Here is a 17,821-nt window from a genome sequence, read left to right as displayed (position 1 = left end):
TTGGGAAGGCCGCTCCGGGGTTGGGGGCATGCCTGCTCCCTCTGCACTGGGGGCCGGACGGGGCAGGGCCAGCGGCACCCAGGTTTCTCGGTGCCGGCCAGATATTTCTGAGTCGATCTGGGTGAGGGGTGCTCCCGGCTTTGTCCACCTTTAATATTTATTTTCTCAGAGTCCATCGCAGCACGTGGGCCATGGGGGCGGCGCCCCACGCTGTGCCCGTGGGCCCTGCTGCTCTGTCTCGGCGGGGGTGTCAGTGCAGCCACCAATGGGCGGTGGAACTGGGGACCTGGGTCACTGAACCTCCCTTCCCTTCTGCCCAGACCACACGTCTGCTCTGCGGCCTGTCTCGTTAGCTGTGGTTCGCATTCCGCTTTGAGTTGGAAGTGACCCACACTTGCTTCCTTTGCCCTTGAGGCCAGTGCAGCTGGGACCCTGCTGCCACCAAGGGCGGGGAGGGCGTGGGGGAGTGAGTGAGCGGAGGATCGGGCTTGGGTGGTGTCCTGGCCTCTTACCGGGGCAGAGGGGTCTGTACGGGGCCGGGGTGGGGGTGACACTGACATATCACTGTCACGTTTGCCGCGTGTGCGTTTCTCAGCTGAAAAATCTCTATGAAATACATTGTGATTGATTTAAAATACGTGGCGAAAGTTTTCTGAGCCAGGCAATACTTAGCTTAAAAAAAAGACATAGTCACTCTCACTTTGTAGCTTCCAAACATCCATGTGGGGATAAGCTACAACGCTGAGAATGAGGTCAGGTGTCCACCACCGATGGGAGGAACCGTCCACGGACCAGACGGGAGGCGTCCTGGGCTCACGTGGGTTGCCCGCTCCTGGCTGCTCTCCTGTGTCTGGCGTGTGGCGTGGCCCTTTTCCTTTCCTGGCGCAGGCTGTCGTTGCCCGCCAAACGTGGTTTTCACGGCCCCGGCCCAGCAGATGGGACCACGCTGGCGCACACCTCAGTGCTGGCAAGCTAGGAGCCGTCTGGGGAACACGTGTTGATCACGGTCACTGGGGTGCAAGCGTCCTTCAGCAGGAGGCGGTGAGAAATGCGTGGTGGGGCGCCCGGGGAGAGGCCGGGCGTGGCGGGCGTCGTGCCTCAGTAACCCCCTCTGCTTCTCTCCTCCCAGAATCATTGACCAGCGATTCGAGAAAGCGTCCTACTTTGTCTTTGGCGATTTCAACTTCCGGCTGGATTCCAAGTCCGTGGTGGAGGTAGGCCACGCCGGGAGCCTCACGCGTGTTCGGTCATGTTGGGAAGACAGCGGAAGCCCGTGATCCTCGACGGGCGCGTTCCCACTGTCCTGCTCACTGGTTCTATTTAAGGCAGAAACTCCTAATGGAGAACGTTTTACTGTCAAAAGGGGGCTGTTATGGGAGCCCCTCCGAACGAGTAGTTGGGCAGTGGTTGGGTCACTCAGCACGTGTGCGCTGAGCCTGGAGATTCCTCTGTTGACCGTCGAGAGAGGAAAGAGGAGGAAGCTACCTGTAAGAAGGCAGCCCCTGGTCAGCTGTATGCGCCAGTTCCCCCCAGCTGTGGGAATCTCCTGGGTGCCCTCAGGCCCCTGGGTGACGCTCCCCCTGAGTAGCAGGCGCAGGTGGAACCTGGATGGGCACCAGCCGCGAGGCGACCGGGTTGGAAGGCCAGCTCGTCGGCCCCACCAGGTCCCGCCACGTGGCCTGGAGCGTGGTCTCCTCTGCGTGGGGCCAGCTTCTCCCAGAGGGTCTGCGGCCCTGAGCCCCGCTGCCACGCCTGCCCCACTCTCCTGGGGCTGCAGTGCTGATGGCAGGGCCCCAGGCCGCAGCGAAGGGGGCCTGCCAGCCGCCCAAGGTGAGCGGGTCCACCCAGGCCCAGGTGCAGGAGGGAGACCACAGCGTGCAGGGTCCAGCCCAGCCCTGTCCAGAGCAGGGCACACACAAGCGTGTGCCTGCAGTGATGGTGGAAACAGCAGGGGGAGACCCCGGTGGTCCCCTCTTGTCATCTTCCTTTGGCGTCTCAGGTACAAGTAATCCTCCCTTCTCGGCAGAAGATTCTGTCTTAAAACTGAGCAGTGAGAGGCGCCTGAGTGTGGGGAGGGGGCTTTCGACCACTCGGAGTGTTTTCAAATAGACAAATGAATTCCACTGAGGACCATAAAATCCTGCGTTTGGTTCTGCTGACTTTTCCCCTCCTCATTTTGAGTTTGGCTCAATCAGCAACCTGGATCCAAGGTCCCATGGGTTCCGTGCCTTTGAGCCATGGGTGCGATGCCCGCCTGTTGAAATCCGCCAGGGCACGTGTGATGCTGTGAGGGGCGTGGGGAGCCCGGCCCAGTGCCCGCAGGCCAGGCGCCCTCACCAACAGTGCCTCCTCTGGTATTTTAGCCGTGCTGGTTTTGCTGGGGTGAGCCCCCGAGCTCAGGTCACTTCTGGCTGGTACTTGGGCCCAGTGAGCCTACTGTGCTGGAACGGCCTCTCTGCTCGCCCGAGGGCCCCGTCTAAGGGCTCTGGACAGACCGGAGCCGATGGACGGGAGCCGCCAGCCGCAGGCGCATTGGGAAAAGGTCCGGGAGGTTTCCAAAGTGGCCTTTTCTTTGCCAGCAGAACAAATGCCACAAAAAGGGCAGAGGCTCTGGACGCAGGCAGAATTGTCACGGGACGTGTGGCGCGTGCGGGGCTCCGGTTTCCATGGGGGGCGCCGAGCAGGGCGCGTGGCCGGCTGCGGGGAGGCTCCTGCAGAGTCATGATTTCCTTTTCTGAGTGGGAAGCAGGAGGACACGGCCCTGGGCGTGAGCGGGCGTGAGGGGGGCGTGAGCGGAGCTGGGCCGACTACGCAGGGTCGTGACACGTGTGGCTGCCGCTGATCATGTGACCCCCTCCCCTTCCCCAGACTTCTCTGTCCGGCGCCCTTTCTCCTGACCCTTCACCTTCAGACCTTGGCTTCACCTCAGGGACCCGTCCCATCCCCTAGAGGAAGGACTCCTGCCACACGGTAACCGCACAGGTGGCCAGTGCTGGCCGGGGTCCTGATGGACCCTGGACTCGGCCAGGGAGGCACTGCCCGCGGCTGGAAGGCTCCATCCTTCCGTGTTTCCTCCCAGAGTTGGCAGCCCGGCCCCGTATCATCAGGATGTCGGGGCTGGTGGTACAGGACCCACGGCCACACGTCCTTGACCGTGAGTGAGAGGGGGCAGAGCCTGAGCAGGGACGCAGGCGCTCACTTCCTGGTCAGTAACAGCCCGAGGTCGTCCCCCGAGCAGCAGAGCTTTGAGGGCCAGACCGCGGAGGAGGGAGAGGGCTCGCCCCCGCGTACTGAGGGGCTGCCTGGTCTGTGGATCCACAGTGAGACCCCCGATGGGCGCATTGTTCTGAAGGCCACCCGGGGGCCCCAAGCGTCTCCAAGGACCAACAGCCTGAAGGTTCCAGGCCAAAAGCCTCGATATTTGGTGGACTGCCCAGGTTTTAATAAGTTCCTCTTCCTTCAGGAAAGTACAGGGGATCTTCGTTCTTGAGCGCTTTTCCAACTAATTAACTGACTTAGATAAGGAGCTACATGAAACGCTGTGTTTTGTAGGCAGTTCTCACAAACAGCTGATTTTTCAGGGAAGCGGAACTACGTGCACGAGCTTCCCCTCCTGGGCCCCTGCGGACCCACCTTGGCCTCCCCGGCCCGCGGCTTCCCTTGGCCTGGCCGCCCCTGGACCTGCCCCCGGCCTTGGTGTCCCGCTGTCCGGGCAGCTGATGAGCACACCTGGGAAGGTGTGGGGCACGGAGTGTCTGCCCCTTCCCTGTGTGGGCGGCTGTGTGTGAGGTCAGGTGCCAAGCAGCAGTTCTGCTGCTGGTAAGAGTCACAGACGTTACGCATTTGTGTGGCCCCTTCCCCCAGGAGGTCATTTCCTAAACAGTCGATCATCCGTCTGCTCTAGGCTATGCATTTCCATGTGCCTTAATCGCAAGCCCCTTGGACTGTGCTGGGGACCCCATGTCAGTAGTCCTGAGATGTCAGAGGGACCCACGGCAGGGACGGGTCCTGGGCACACAAGGGCACGCGAGGGCTGACCCAGGCGGGCCGCCCACCACAGGGGGGCAGGAAGCAGAGGCCCTCCACCCCGCCAGCCCCGCCCACCCCACCCCGCGCGGGAGAGTGGGTTCTGGTGAGGGAGCATGGCGAGGACGTTCTCGGGCCCGAGGAGGTCCCACTGCACCCCAACGGGACGTGGTCGTTTTGAGCAGCAGCTCTTCCCAGCGGGCCTGCTGGTAGGCATCGGGCTTGGCGGAGCGGGACGGCTCCAGGAGACCCTCGTCCTCCGGGCACACAGAGTCTCCCTCGCGGAATCGGCGGCTTCACCCAGGGCTCCGTTCAGTCTCCTCGCAGCCTCTTCTGGGAGCCGCCCGGAGTGTGGCAGCGCATCTAAGTGGACCTGAATGCCACCAGGACACCCCCGCACCCCCAAGCTCTGGGCTTGCCCACGACAGCTCGCTGGACACTGCCCCTGCCCCGCTGCTGCCAGGGAGTGTTTGCTCTGGCTGTGCACCACACACGTGAGAAGCCCAACGCTCCGTTGCCCAGGGCTGTGAATTTGGCACTTTCAAAGGAGGGAGGAATCAATAGTGTTTAATTGAATTACTTGCTCGATGAATAAACAGATGTGTCTGAGATTCGTGCATTAATTTTTGGAGGGTTTTCTTGTGCACGTGGTTCTTTAAACCATACGGTCCATCTATCCTGTGGATAAATGGCTGTTCAGTTGACGAAAACTTATGTCTCTGCACACAGTTTACTGTGTAAGTAAAGCAAACCAATGGGAAATGATTTTTATTCCCAGCACGTGGAGTATGATTTTTGGTATAGCGAGTTTTTAGGACCGTTTGGTCAAATGAAGACTTTAGCCCTAGGGATTAAAGACCATCTTCTCACGCCTCATCAACACAGTCATCAGCTGTTCACAAAACATCCAGGCTGTGCAGGAAGCTGCCATGCAGTCCCGCGGCTGAGCGCCCTGGCAGAGAAGCAGGGATCCAACGGGGGAATCATAGGCGGATAGCGTAGCGCATGACACCCGGACCCCACCCTTGCGCCCGCGTGTCCCCTCCGGGTTGTCACGTCACCTTTGGCCCCAGACGTGTCCAGCTGATCAAGAAAATTATAATGAACTTGGTATGTTCTGAAGTTCCCACGGAAGACACAGCTTGTGCCTGGTGGCACCTTCCCGTGTTGTGTTTCGTGTCCCCGCCTGTGCCAGTGTTCCAGCCGGCGGCTGGGACACTGGTCTCGAGGCAGAAGTCTGAGGTCGGGGGGCTCCCTCCTGCCTCCTCGGCTCTGGTGGCCCAGGTGCCCCTGGGCTGTGGCCGCGTCATCACTGCCTCTGCTCCGGCCTCACGTGCCTCCTCCCTGCCTCACTGTCCTTGTGGGCACAGTCACTGCACTTGGGCCACCCTGAATCCAGGGTGAGCTCGGCTCGAGAACGTTGACCAGTCACATCTGCCAAGGCCCTGGTTGACAATACAGTCGTGGGCTGAGGTCTGGGTGGACGTGAACTTGGGGACACTCTGCAGCCCCCTTCCTGCCAGAGCCCCGTTTCCTCTCCCACCGCTGGAGAGATCGATGCTAACTCAGAAAACATACTTGTGGGCAAAGCTAGATCTAAAAGTTTAACTGAAAGAGACCAAGTTTCTTTTGCGGAAGCTTAATTTCAGCAGCATTCATTAAGCTACCTGTTTAGGTCTTGAATTTTAAAACACCATGGAAGCACCTCTTGGAACACCACAGTCTGCTGGCCGGCATGGCTTTCTGAAAGGGTTTCTAACTGTAGAAACAACTTAGAGAAACTCTGTGGACACCAGAGAAGAGGTCTCCGAATTTTCCCGAAAGGTTCTTAGACGGAGTGGATGGCTTCTCGAGGCCTACCAGCCGTCCCAGCTCCCAGAATGTGCAGAGCAGCGTGAGGACAAGGCCACCCGGGTGTTCCATGGCTCCGGGACACCTCTTCAGGGGCTTTGCCTGTTACAGGAGAGCCTTGTATGGAGGTGAAGGCAGCCACTTCTTGGGACTTGCACAGCGGGGAGTCAGCGGGGCACATTTGGGGATGGGCTGCCTGGTGGACAAGGCCTGGCTGGGGCCACAGGGTCCTGCAGGTTCTCAGGCAGCGCTCGGGGGCATCACTGAGGGTGGCAGGCGGCCTCCAGGTGGGCACTGGGGCACCGGGAAGAGGGGGAGGGGGCTGGGATGCAGGCAGCTCATCCTCTGCCCCACCCCCTCCAAGGACTGTGCCCAGGAGGTGCAGCCATCTGCCCTTTCCTTCCAAACAACACGGCCCAGGAGAGAGCACCGGTCAGAGCAAGGCGCACCAAGGCTTGAGCCGGGGCCCAGGCCTCGAGCTGTCCCTTCCCCGGGTGAGCGGTTGCCCTCAGCGGTGACCCTCTAGAGACACCGGCGTTTCGTGCCTACAGGCCGGGTCCTGGGGTGGGAGAGGCCATGCCGGCCCCGACCCGTATGCCTGGGGAGGCCGGTGTCTTCAGCTGGGTCACCCCACAGACGGTTTCCAGATTGCCTAAGGTCAGCGTGGCACCCGAGGTGACCACAAGCGCCCCAGGCAGCACTGCAGTCGTGCAGGTCAGAAGGTCCGAGGAGACGCAGGGCCGGGGATGCGGGACCTCCGTCTGCGGCGTCGTCTTGTCTGGAGGTGGCAGGTGACCCCCTTGAAGAGGGAAGTTGAGGTCATCCTTTGTGCCGGCCCAACGAGAAGCTGGCTTGGCTGGGCTTTGGTATTGGTTGCTGGTCCCCCCCTAGAGTGGCAGGTACACCCTCCCCAGCCGTGGGCCCCTGAGATGCCCAGGGACGCCCTGCCTCTGGTGCTCACCCCGCCAAGCTCCTGGAAGCGCCCAGAGGGGAGGCAGGTCCTTCCGGAAACACGAACATCCTGACCTGCAGGGAGAAGGAGGCCGCAGCGGGCAGGGGCTCCCGGAAGGACGAGTCGGCGAGGGGCTCCAGGGCAAGGTGGAGGCCCACCGGTCCTCTGCAGCAAGGAGTCGCGGGCATCTCGCTGGCACCAGCGTCGGAAAGAAGTGCTTTGTGCAAAGTGAACGGCTGCCCCTCCCACCCCCGGAATTAGAGCTTCGCGTTTCAGATGCAAATTAATACAAACATGCTTGCCTAGCAGAACTGAAAAGATGATCCTGTGATCAAACTTGGCACCTCTTAAGCCGTAATTAAAACAGACAAATGACAAACACTATGACCATGCGCCGTCTAATGGGCTGTGCATCCCGCACTAATTAACAATGCAGCCTCCCACTCAGCTCCGCAGGCGGGATTGCTCAGAGTATGTTTCATGCCTGGCGCAGTGGCAGCTGGCAGCTGGGCGCTCAGCTGGCCAGTGACAAAGGGTGACAGCGGTGCCAGGCGCTCCCATCTCCGCGCACCCCGGCCGCACCCTCCTGCCGTCCGTCACCGCTGACAGCCGTGGCGATGGATGCGTTTTTGGAGGCTGGCGGCTGTTTTGAAAAACCGGTTGCCGGTTGCTGACGGGTACAGGTTCAGGTGCCAGCAGGGCCTGTGAGGACCCTGGCTTCTCAGAGGAAGCAGCCGTCCCTACGCTCATGTTCGCGGGGCAGGGGCAGGCCGGGGGGTGGGAGCCCAGGCGGTGCCCCAACAGCCGGGGTCGCAGCACTAACCGCGCCCGCCTTGGAAGAGGACCAGGGGCACCGCACAGCCCGCCCCGCATCCCAGTGCGGCCAGGGAGACTCTGCAGGCTGCCCGGTGGCCTGAGCCCCTGCCCCAGACCACGGGCATTTCTGCCACCCAGCCTCCTGCCCTCTGGCTGCACATGCGACCTGGCGAGGGTGGGTTCCCACTCAGCCAGGAGGGGGCATCGCACCTGGTCGTTACCTGTGCCGGCCCTTCGTAAGGTCCCGTGAACTGTCCCCAGCCTGTTTCTGCATTTTCTCACTTCTCTGATTCAAGTTATTCTTTGGAACTCAGGGAAGGCCTAGGAGGCTATAGTTTTTCTGCAAACAGAGGCAGGCAGGGGACAGGGGCAGGGAGTCTGTCCCGGGGAGACAGAAGGAGGTGACAAGGGGTCCTGCTCTCCCCCCTGCCCCTTTTCCCCCACTGCCCGGCAGGTCTGAGCGCTGGTGTGTCTGTGGAAGGCCGGGGACGTTCTCGAGAGGCCAGACCAGGAGCGTGGCAGGTCCCCCGGCCGGATCCCCTGCGGGCAGGGCGACCCCCGAGCGGCAGTCCCGTCCTGCTGGACACGAGCCTAGAAAGAGCCCGCGCTGCTTCCTTCTAGAAAAATCAGTCAAGCTCCCCTGGTTTGCGCAGCCGGCCGCGGGCGGGCGCTGTCGCCCCTCCGTCAGCAGGTCGGGAGCTGGCGGGGTGTCTTGGGGAGGAGATGAAAGGGTCTTTATGGCGGTTGTTGTTCTCGTGAACAGCTGATGATACAGAACAAAAAGGACGAAGGCGCCTCTGACGCTGACACAGCCTCACAGCAGCGCCTCTCACGGACCCCGGGCAGCGGCCTGCCGCCCTCCCGCGCCCGCCTGCTCCCGCCCGCTCCCGCCCCCCGTCTGCGCCTTCAGGCGCTCGGAGTCCATGTGCTCTCGGCCATCAAGGATGTCCCTCCTCCCGGGGGCTGGGGTTTGCCAGGAAAACCTCTGAAAAGCTGCGCTTCTCCAGAAGGGTCTTCCTTGGGGAAGTCAGAGTAAACGGAATGGGGGGTGTTCGGGGTCGCTCCCGCCCGATGCAGGGCGACCTCCCCACAGTGCTTCCCGGTGAAAGCCCGACACGGCCACGCCCCTGCTTGGCCTCAGGTCCTCGGCGCGCACCCAGCACGGTCCTTCTCTGTGTCAGGCAGGCCACTGGGACCCTGAAAACCAAGGAAGTTAGCGCTCTGCTGAGCTCCCCCGAGGGCAGGGTCCCTGCCAGGCCCCTCCTGCGGCCGAGGCAGCAGGTGCGCGTGTTTCTTCATGGCTGTCGCCGAGGCAGCAGGTGCGCGTGTTTCTCCATGGCTGTCGCCGAGGCAGCAGGGTGTGTGTTTCTTCATGGCTGTCGCCGAGGCAGCAGGGTGTGTGTTTCTTCATGGCTGTCGCCGAGGCAGCAGGTGCGCGTGTTTCTTCATGGCTGTCGCCGAGGCAGCAGGTGTGCGTGTTTCTTCATGGCTGTCGCCGAGGCAGCAGGGTGTGTGTTTCTTCATGGCTGTCGCCGAGGCAGCAGGTGCGCGTGTTTCTTCATGGCTGTCGCCGAGGCAGCAGGTGCGCGTGTTTCTTCATGGCTGTCGCCGAGGCAGCAGGGTGCGTGTTTCTTCATGGCTGTCGCCGAGGCAGCAGGGTGCGTGTTTCTTCATGGCTGTCGCCGAGGCAGCAGGTGCGCGTGTTTCTTCATGGCTGTCACCGAGGCAGCAGGGTGCGTGTTTCTTCATGGCTGTCGCCGAGGCAGCAGGGTGTGTGTTTCTTCATGGCTGTCGCCGAGGCAGCAGGTGCGCGTGTTTCTTCATGGCTGTCGCCGAGGCAGCAGGTGCGCGTGTTTCTTCATGGCTGTCGCCGAGGCAGCAGGTGCGCGTGTTTCTTCATGGCTGTCGCCGAGGCAGCAGGTGCGCGTGTTTCTTCATGGCTGTCGCCGAGGCAGCAGGGTGCGTGTTTCTTCATGGCTGTCGCCGAGGCAGCAGGTGCACGTGTTTCTCCATGGCTGTCGCCGAGGCAGCAGGGTGCGTGTTTCTTCATGGCTGTCGCCGAGGCAGCAGGTGCGCGTGTTTCTCCATGGCTGTCGCCGAGGCAGCAGGGTGCGTGTTTCTTCATGGCTGTCGCCGAGGCAGCAGGGTGCGTGTTTCTTCATGGCTGTCGCCGAGGCAGCAGGTGCGCGTGTTTCTCCATGGCTGTCGCCGAGGCAGCAGGTGCGCGTGTTTCTTCATGGCTGTCGCCGAGGCAGCAGGTGCGCGTGTTTCTTCATGGCTGTCGCCGAGGCAGCAGGTGCGTGTTTCTTCATGGCTGTCGCCGAGGCAGCAGGTGCGCGTGTTTCTTCATGGCTGTCGCCGAGGCAGCAGGTGCGCGTGTTTCTTCATGGCTGTCGCCGAGGCAGCAGGGTGCGTGTTTCTTCATGGCTGTCGCCGAGGCAGCAGGGTGCGTGTTTCTTCATGGCTGTCGCCGAGGCAGCAGGTGCGCGTGTTTCTTCATGGCTGTCGCCGAGGCAGCAGGTGCGCGTGTTTCTCCATGGCTGTCGCCGAGGCAGCAGGTGCGCGTGTTTCTTCATGGCTGTCGCCGAGGCAGCAGGTGCGCGTGTTTCTTCATGGCTGTCGCCGAGGCAGCAGGTGCGCGTGTTTCTTCATGGCTGTCGCCGAGGCAGCAGGTGCGTGTTTCTTCATGGCTGTCGCCGAGGCAGCAGGTGCGCGTGTTTCTTCATGGCTGTCGCCGAGGCAGCAGGTGCGCGTGTTTCTCCATGGCTGTCGCCGAGGCAGCAGGTGCGTGTTTCTCCATGGCTGTCGCCGAGGCAGCAGGTGCGCGTGTTTCTTCATGGCTGTCGCCGAGGCAGCAGGTGCGCGTGTTTCTCCATGGCTGTCGCCGAGGCAGCAGGTGCGCGTGTTTCTTCATGGCTGTCGCCGAGGCAGCAGGTGCGCGTGTTTCTTCATGGCTGTCGCCGAGGCAGCAGGTGCGCGTGTTTCTCCATGGCTGTCGCCGAGGCAGCAGGGTGCGTGTTTCTTCATGGCTGTCGCCGAGGCAGCAGGTGCGCGTGTTTCTCCATGGCTGTCGCCGAGGCAGCAGGGTGCGTGTTTCTTCATGGCTGTCGCCGAGGCAGCAGGGTGCGTGTTTCTTCATGGCTGTCGCCGAGGCAGCAGGTGCGCGTGTTTCTCCATGGCTGTCGCCGAGGCAGCAGGTGCGCGTGTTTCTTCATGGCTGTCGCTGAGGCAGCAGGTGCGCGTGTTTCTTCATGGCTGTCGCCGAGGCAGCAGGGTGCGTGTTTCTTCATGGCTGTCGCCGAGGCAGCAGGGTGCGTGTTTCTTCATGGCTGTCGCCGAGGCAGCAGGTGCGCGTGTTTCTCCATGGCTGTCGCCGAGGCAGCAGGTGCGCGTGTTTCTCCATGGCTGTCGCCGAGGCAGCAGGTGCGCGTGTTTCTTCATGGCTGTCGCCGAGGCAGCAGGTGCGCGTGTTTCTTCATGGCTGTCGCCGAGGCAGCAGGTGCGCGTGTTTCTTCATGGCTGTCGCCGAGGCAGCAGGTGCGCGTGTTTCTTCATGGCTGTCGCCGAGGCAGCAGGTGCGTGTTTCTTCATGGCTGTCGCCGAGGCAGCAGGTGCGCGTGTTTCTTCATGGCTGTCGCCGAGGCAGCAGGTGCGCGTGTTTCTTCATGGCTGTCGCCGAGGCAGCAGGGTGCGTGTTTCTTCATGGCTGTCGCCGAGGCAGCAGGGTGCGTGTTTCTTCATGGCTGTCGCCGAGGCAGCAGGTGCGCGTGTTTCTTCATGGCTGTCGCCGAGGCAGCAGGTGCGCGTGTTTCTCCATGGCTGTCGCCGAGGCAGCAGGTGCGCGTGTTTCTTCATGGCTGTCGCCGAGGCAGCAGGTGCGCGTGTTTCTTCATGGCTGTCGCCGAGGCAGCAGGTGCGCGTGTTTCTTCATGGCTGTCGCCGAGGCAGCAGGTGCGTGTTTCTTCATGGCTGTCGCCGAGGCAGCAGGTGCGCGTGTTTCTTCATGGCTGTCGCCGAGGCAGCAGGTGCGCGTGTTTCTCCATGGCTGTCGCCGAGGCAGCAGGTGCGTGTTTCTCCATGGCTGTCGCCGAGGCAGCAGGTGCGCGTGTTTCTTCATGGCTGTCGCCGAGGCAGCAGGTGCGTGTTTCTTCATGGCTGTCGCCGAGGCAGCAGGGTGCGTGTTTCTCCATGGCTGTCGCCGAGGCAGCAGGTGCGCGTGTTTCTCCATGGCTGTCGCCGAGGCAGCAGGTGCGTGTTTCTTCATGGCTGTCGCCGAGGCAGCAGGTGCGCGTTTCTTCATGGCTGTCGCCGAGGCAGCAGGTGCGCGTGTTTCTCCATGGCTTTCGCCGAGGCAGCAGGTGCGTGTTTCTTCATGGCTGTCACCGAGGCAGCAGGTGCGCGTGTTTCTTCATGGCTGTCGCCGAGGCAGCAGGTGCGTGTTTCTTCATGGCTGTCGCCGAGGCAGCAGGGTGCGTGTTTCTCCATGGCTGTCGCCGAGGCAGCAGGTGCGCGTGTTTCTCCATGGCTGTCGCCGAGGCAGCAGGTGCGTGTTTCTTCATGGCTGTCGCCGAGGCAGCAGGTGCGTGTTTCTTCATGGCTGTCGCCGAGGCAGCAGGTGCGCGTGTTTCTTCATGGCTGTCGCCGAGGCAGCAGGTGCGTGTTTCTTCATGGCTGTCGCCGAGGCAGCAGGTGCGTGTTTCTTCATGGCTGTCGCCGAGGCAGCAGGTGCGCGTGTTTCTCCATGGCTGTCGCCCAGGCAGCAGGTGCGCGTTTCTTCATGGCTCCGCGGGTGCCTGCTCTGGGCCCCACTTAGTGCAGCTGAGAGGCAAGACGCTGCCCAGTGGCCTCGTCTTAACTCCACGAGCTCCCCGCCCCCCGACACCCAGGGACAGCCGTCACGGCCCGGCACCTGGCCGCAGACCTTCCCCCTAGAGCACGGTGACCTCCTGGGCCTCGGGCCGGCCTGGCCACCACTGGAGGGGCCCTGGAGCTGAGCACGGGCCAGGCAAACCAGGGTTCTTGCTCTCCAGAAGATGTGTGTGTGTGTGTGTGTGTATGCGCGCGCACACCGAGGGGCTGTGTGTGCATGTGTGATAGGGAAGGAGGCTGAAGCTTAGGCTGGAGCTCGTTGGACCACATGTCCGTGCACTGGGAGGTGCTGTTCCTGTCGCAGGCTCAGTGGCCCCGGCTGTCCCCCGGGGGCCCCCACGGCAGCGTGTACCCTGGGACCTGCTCACCCGGCCGCAGGCGGTGTGGGCGGCTCCGAGACGCATTTCTATCTGTCTGCCCAGCGCCTACTTTTCAGGCCGTGGCACGTGTCTGCCCTGAAGGGGATGGTCAGAGGGTTCGTGAAGACTTTTCCTGGGCACTTTCCTGCGGAGCCGTGAGTTACCTGTGACCAAGGCAGGTTCTGAAGCCGCTGACTCCGCGTCCCTTCTTCTCTGCTCCCTGGACACCTTTAGGACTGAAATGACGTCTGTAGACGCTGGTGACCAAGGACCGGCCCATCCCTGGGACGGATGGTGCTTCTCTCCTGTTCCTGGCGGGTGGGTGGGTATCCAGGGCACGGGGCTGGCTGGCTGATTCTCCGTACCCACCTCACAGTGACCCAGCGTTGGACCAACACCTCCCACACGCTGACTTGTGAGTGAGGTGCCAGAGGCAGCCTTTAACCCCTCGATTCCAAGAGGTGGATCTGGGCAGCCCGGGTCGGGACCGCAGCACTGTGGGTCCTGGAGACCCCGTTCTCCTTCCAGGGCTGAGGCAGGTGTGGGGTTAACCCGGGTCTGCCTCGTGCCTCCTTCCAGAGCTGAGGCCGGAGGCAGACCCGGGTTAACGTCCAGTGTCACGGGGAGAGTCATCACAGAAAAGGTCACGTTTATCCTCTAGAGTGGGATCTGTTTTCCAGTCATTTGAAAAAACTCTAAATGTAAAAGGTAATGATTTTCCATTAACTTGTTCTAAAGAAAACCCATGTAAAGGACTCAGGTCTCTGTTTGCACGCCGTCGTTTAGAAATCCTTCTCTTTCTCTCTGTGGTCTCTGCTGCAGGAGGATGCAGACGGAACGTTCATTGTGCGCCTGTTTATTTGTAGACATTTTTATGGCTAGAATTAACCAAAAGTACCAGGATGACAAGAACAGCCGTGGGACGGGGGTGAACTTGATGACGAGAACAGCCATGGGACGGGGTGAGCTTCTCCCTGACGCCCTTGGTTGGCTGGTTTTCAGTGAAGGGTGTGCGTGCCGAGGCCCGCTTTCTCTGACGTCTCTGTGATATTCGGGGGGGACCCCGAGGACTCAGGGCCCTGCAGCCCAGCTGGGGCGGCAGCTCCACGCCGAGGTCCTCGTGTGCAAATTGCTGGCCTCGGCCTGGTTCCTGCTGGACGCACAGCACAGAGATGGCGAGGGTGTCCGAGTGCCTGGGGAGGAGATGGCCGCCCCCGCAGGAAGGAGAAGCTGCTTGTGGCTGCGGCTTGCTGGAACCAGGAGCTCACCCTGTTCCAGCTCCCCGACGGCTTCCGCTCCCGGAGCGCGGACCCCTCTGCGCAGAGGAACAGGAGCTGAGCGCGCGGGCCGGTGGGAAGCCGGGCTCAAGGCCGGCCGTGCGTGGCTGCAGGTGGGCGGGGCGTCTCCGGCCCCTGCTCCCGGGAGGTGCCGGCACCGGGGCTGCAGACACAGCTGATGAAGCACTGCTCTGTTCCCGCTTCTGCTTCCAGCAGGTGGACCCAGAGCCAAGCCCCACGGGAGTGGCCAGAGCGCGGGGCCACCGCCCATCCCTGGGCCGTGGCGAGTGGAGGCTGGGCTCCCCACAGCGCCCCACCCCCGTCGGAGGTCTGGGCCTTCCTGGCCTCACGCCCTGCGTCTGAAACGCAGCTCAGAGCAGCCAGCCACCCCCTCACGCGGGGTCTCTAGAGCAGGGTCACTGTCCTTTTGACATTGCGCAGGAGATGAGGCCACGGATGTCGGTGGGTGGAGGGTCCTCGAGGGGCCGGGCGGGGCCAGGGCTCCCCCGCGTCTCCCCTGAGATGCCAGAGGCCAGGCCGGCGGCCCCGCCGAGCATCCTCACCCAGGGGCACGCCACGTCCGGGCTGTGTTGAAAGCCCTTGAGGACGTGTTTCTTTTACGTGCTTTTCCTTTCAGCTTCTCAGGGGTCAGTCATACGCGCATGTTTGTGGCTGAAGAGAGAACCGGTGGCCATGGCCGGTCGGCCTCTTTGTGCCCCGGCTTTGTTTCCGATTTCACGCTATCAGAGGGTCCGCGTGTTTTCCTGCGTGAAGTTGTCAGGGGATGAAAGCTCCGGAGCGGGGTCGCACGCCAAGGGCCGGGCATGGAGCCCACCCGCCAGCCTCCCGCCCTCCCCCTGGCCCCTCTGCACAGTAACGGTGTCGAGCAGGCTGGCCCGGCCCTTCGCTGCAGAACCAGCGCTTCCGTCCAGACCGGCTCATTTGTCTCCCTTGGGGCCAGAAGGAGCCTCGTCCAAGGATAAAACAGGGCGGCCAGCTCACCCTCCCCAGCGGTGGCCCACTGCCCAGGCGCGGACGGCCGAGCTGGGTCCCTGACGTGGTCAGGGGAGGGGGAGGTGAGGACGCTACCAGCTCCCTGTGTTTTCGGGAACAGGTAGCTCTGTGACGGGGCAGGTGGAGTTACCGCCCCGTCCTTACTCGGGAAGGACCCCAGCGGCGCAGAAGCTGTGTCCAGTCTGGTGGGACACAGTGTGCAGCGGGCCTCACATTGGAGGCTGCTGGCTGTCCTTCCAGAGGGCCCGCGTCCATATAGAGATGCTGGAAGCCAGACCCCAGGCGGCGGGATGCCACCACGGGGACAGGGTGAACCCTGCGGGGCTGGGGGGGGTGCGGCTGGGGGCTCCACAACTTCAGGAAGCCACTCTTTGGTTATTTTTCATTTCAAGGCTGTTGTATTTTCCACTTGATGGAAAAAAAGGTTAATCCAGCCCCCAAGGTCTGAGCAGGGGACAGGGGACCCCGTGTAGGTGCCGGCTCGCCACCCACGCCCTTGACTGGAAGCGGCCTTGTCACCAGCAGGTGGGTGTCGCCGAGAGAATGCTGGACCTCCAGGGGGCCGGACACCCTTGGTCCCGCTGGTCCCTGTTTCTGGGGGCCCGTTCCATGGTGTGAGCTTCTCCTGGGGGCCCAGGCAGAAATGGGGGCTCCGCGTTCCGTCCTGCAGGGGGTCTGCGTTTCAATAAAAAGAGGAGTGCTGTCCTCTTACTCAGAATGAGCCAGAACATTTCCAATGTCTGCTGGTAGTGTCTAAATTTGGGTGCCAGAGTGGCTTGGTGGTTCGTTTTGATTTTGTTTGAACCTCCCTGCTCCCCACGTGGAGGGGAACAGCGCAGAGGGCTCAGAGGAGAGACGCACGGGGTCGGCCACTGCCTGTACCTGAGACGGCCACAGTCATATGGCCACACCGGTTTTCCTTGCTGCCTGAAATCAGGATTAAACCTGCCCCACCCTCTGTGCAGCCCCACGAGTGACGGCACGCCAGACAGTGACCCCGCTCACCGCTTCTGAGCTCAGGCCCTGACGAGCCCCCTTCCCCGGGTGCAGGTGTGTGTGGGGAACCAGAGCAGCAGGGGGCAGGAGGCCACAGGGATGAACTGCATGCACGTCCCCTGCTGCCCCCCACGTTCCGCAGCTTGGACTCCTGGTCACCTGTCTATGCCCAGCCGCCCCGGGGACTCTGGCACTCCTCGGAGCCTCCTAGAAGCCAGGGCGTGAGGCCCGTCGCTGAGAATGGGGGGCGCCTGTGGCTCTCGGGGACCTGGGGGGCTGGCTGCCGGAAGGGAGTCCGTGCCTCCACCAACACCCAGTCTGTGTCAGACTCGTAAACAACCGCCAGGATAACTCGGGAACGAGGTGTCGTTGGGGCGGGAGGCGTCCCCCTGAGCCCGGCCCCTCGTCTGGAGGCCCAAGCGCCCTGCGGGGCACGAGGGGAGGGCGCCGCGTGCCAGGCTGGCAGGGAGCACCCTGGGGGGCGAGCCCCAGCGCCTGCTGACCCCTCCCCGCGCCCGCACCCTCCGCGGGGTCTAGAACCCGCAGGGCAGGGCCCACACTCGGGCTGTGGGCCGGTGGGCTTCTTCGGGGTCCCTCAGAGACCCCTGCACGCTCACATGTCGGGACTCCCGACTCCGGTGGAGAGAGACCCAGACGCAGTCACCAGGCCACACCGGGCTTTGCAGACAGAAGCAAGACCAGCTATTCGTGTTCATTCGAACTATGCTTCCAATACCTGCATTGCTTCCTATGTTTTCGCAGGTGGAGAGAATAGGTAGAATGGAAGTGTGTTCTGATTCTCTTTTTGCCTCTGAGGAGAGAACAAACCCGCTGGGCCACTGGGCAGGCCTGTGACGATGGGGCATGCCCTGAATTTCTGTCCTGGCCACCTGGGAGCTCTGTAAGACAGGCTGTGTCCCCTCAGCTCTCCTCCACACCGTGTGGCCCGCCGGCCATTCCCTGCCTGCCCCCAGCCCCCCTCAGGCCCTGTCTCTACCTCTCACGCTGCCACCCCGGCCTTTGCCCCACCAGGGCCCTCCACCTGGAACCCGGCTCCATTAGCTCCGTTACACGGTCACCATCTCTCTAGTTACCCCGACACCCAGCCCCAGGCGTGCCCCCCTGTATACACTGCACGTCCTGGACGCCGACCACAGGTGCCCACCGGCCCGGCCTACACTAGGTCCTTTGGAAACTTGGGGTGTGTGTCAGCTGGGGCTCCTGGGGGATCCCCTTCCTCCGGGCCTAGCGTGCTGGGTCCAGACAGAAGCCGGGTCTCTGGAATCACAGTAACTGGGTCTGAAGCCTTGGCGAGCCATCAGTAAACGCAACTGAGATGCTTTTTTTTAATACCTACTACCTCTCAAAGTGGATGCACAGAAGAGAGCCTTATGGCTTTTATTTACCATTTAGAAGCTTAGCAATTACAATGAGAAAACGACCGGTGTGCCTCTGACCTCCACAGACAGAAACTTACCGCCCAAACTTTCCAGAAGGCGCATCGTGACCCAGACTCTGAAACCCGCCGTATCCCCCAGGTCAGGCTTCTCAGACTCGAATGTTCCTGACCAGCTCCTGGCTGATCCCAGGGCCTGTCCTCGGGTACGGGGCTGGCTGTCCCCCTACCCCCGCGCCAGTCTGGCAGACAGCAGAGTGGGTTC

General features: G+C 62.3%; 1 protein-coding gene across 1 annotated transcript in view; it reads left to right on the top strand.

Annotated features, from left to right (window-relative positions):
- Nucleotides 1–17,821, top strand: part of INPP5A (inositol polyphosphate-5-phosphatase A) — a 183,950-nt gene that overhangs the window by 144,559 nt on the left and 21,570 nt on the right. The window contains exon 9 of the mRNA XM_065894444.1: nucleotides 1,130–1,214. Within this exon, the coding sequence (XP_065750516.1) occupies nucleotides 1,130–1,214 (85 nt within the window). The remainder of the gene's footprint in view (nucleotides 1–1,129; nucleotides 1,215–17,821) is intronic.

The sequence above is a fragment of the Phocoena phocoena genome, chromosome 16, assembly GCF_963924675.1.
Source record: "Phocoena phocoena chromosome 16, mPhoPho1.1, whole genome shotgun sequence".
Taxonomy (NCBI): Eukaryota; Metazoa; Chordata; class Mammalia; order Artiodactyla; family Phocoenidae; genus Phocoena; species Phocoena phocoena.
The sequence above is the reverse complement of the archived record's forward strand: the minus strand, read 5'-3'. Positions and strand labels throughout refer to the sequence as shown.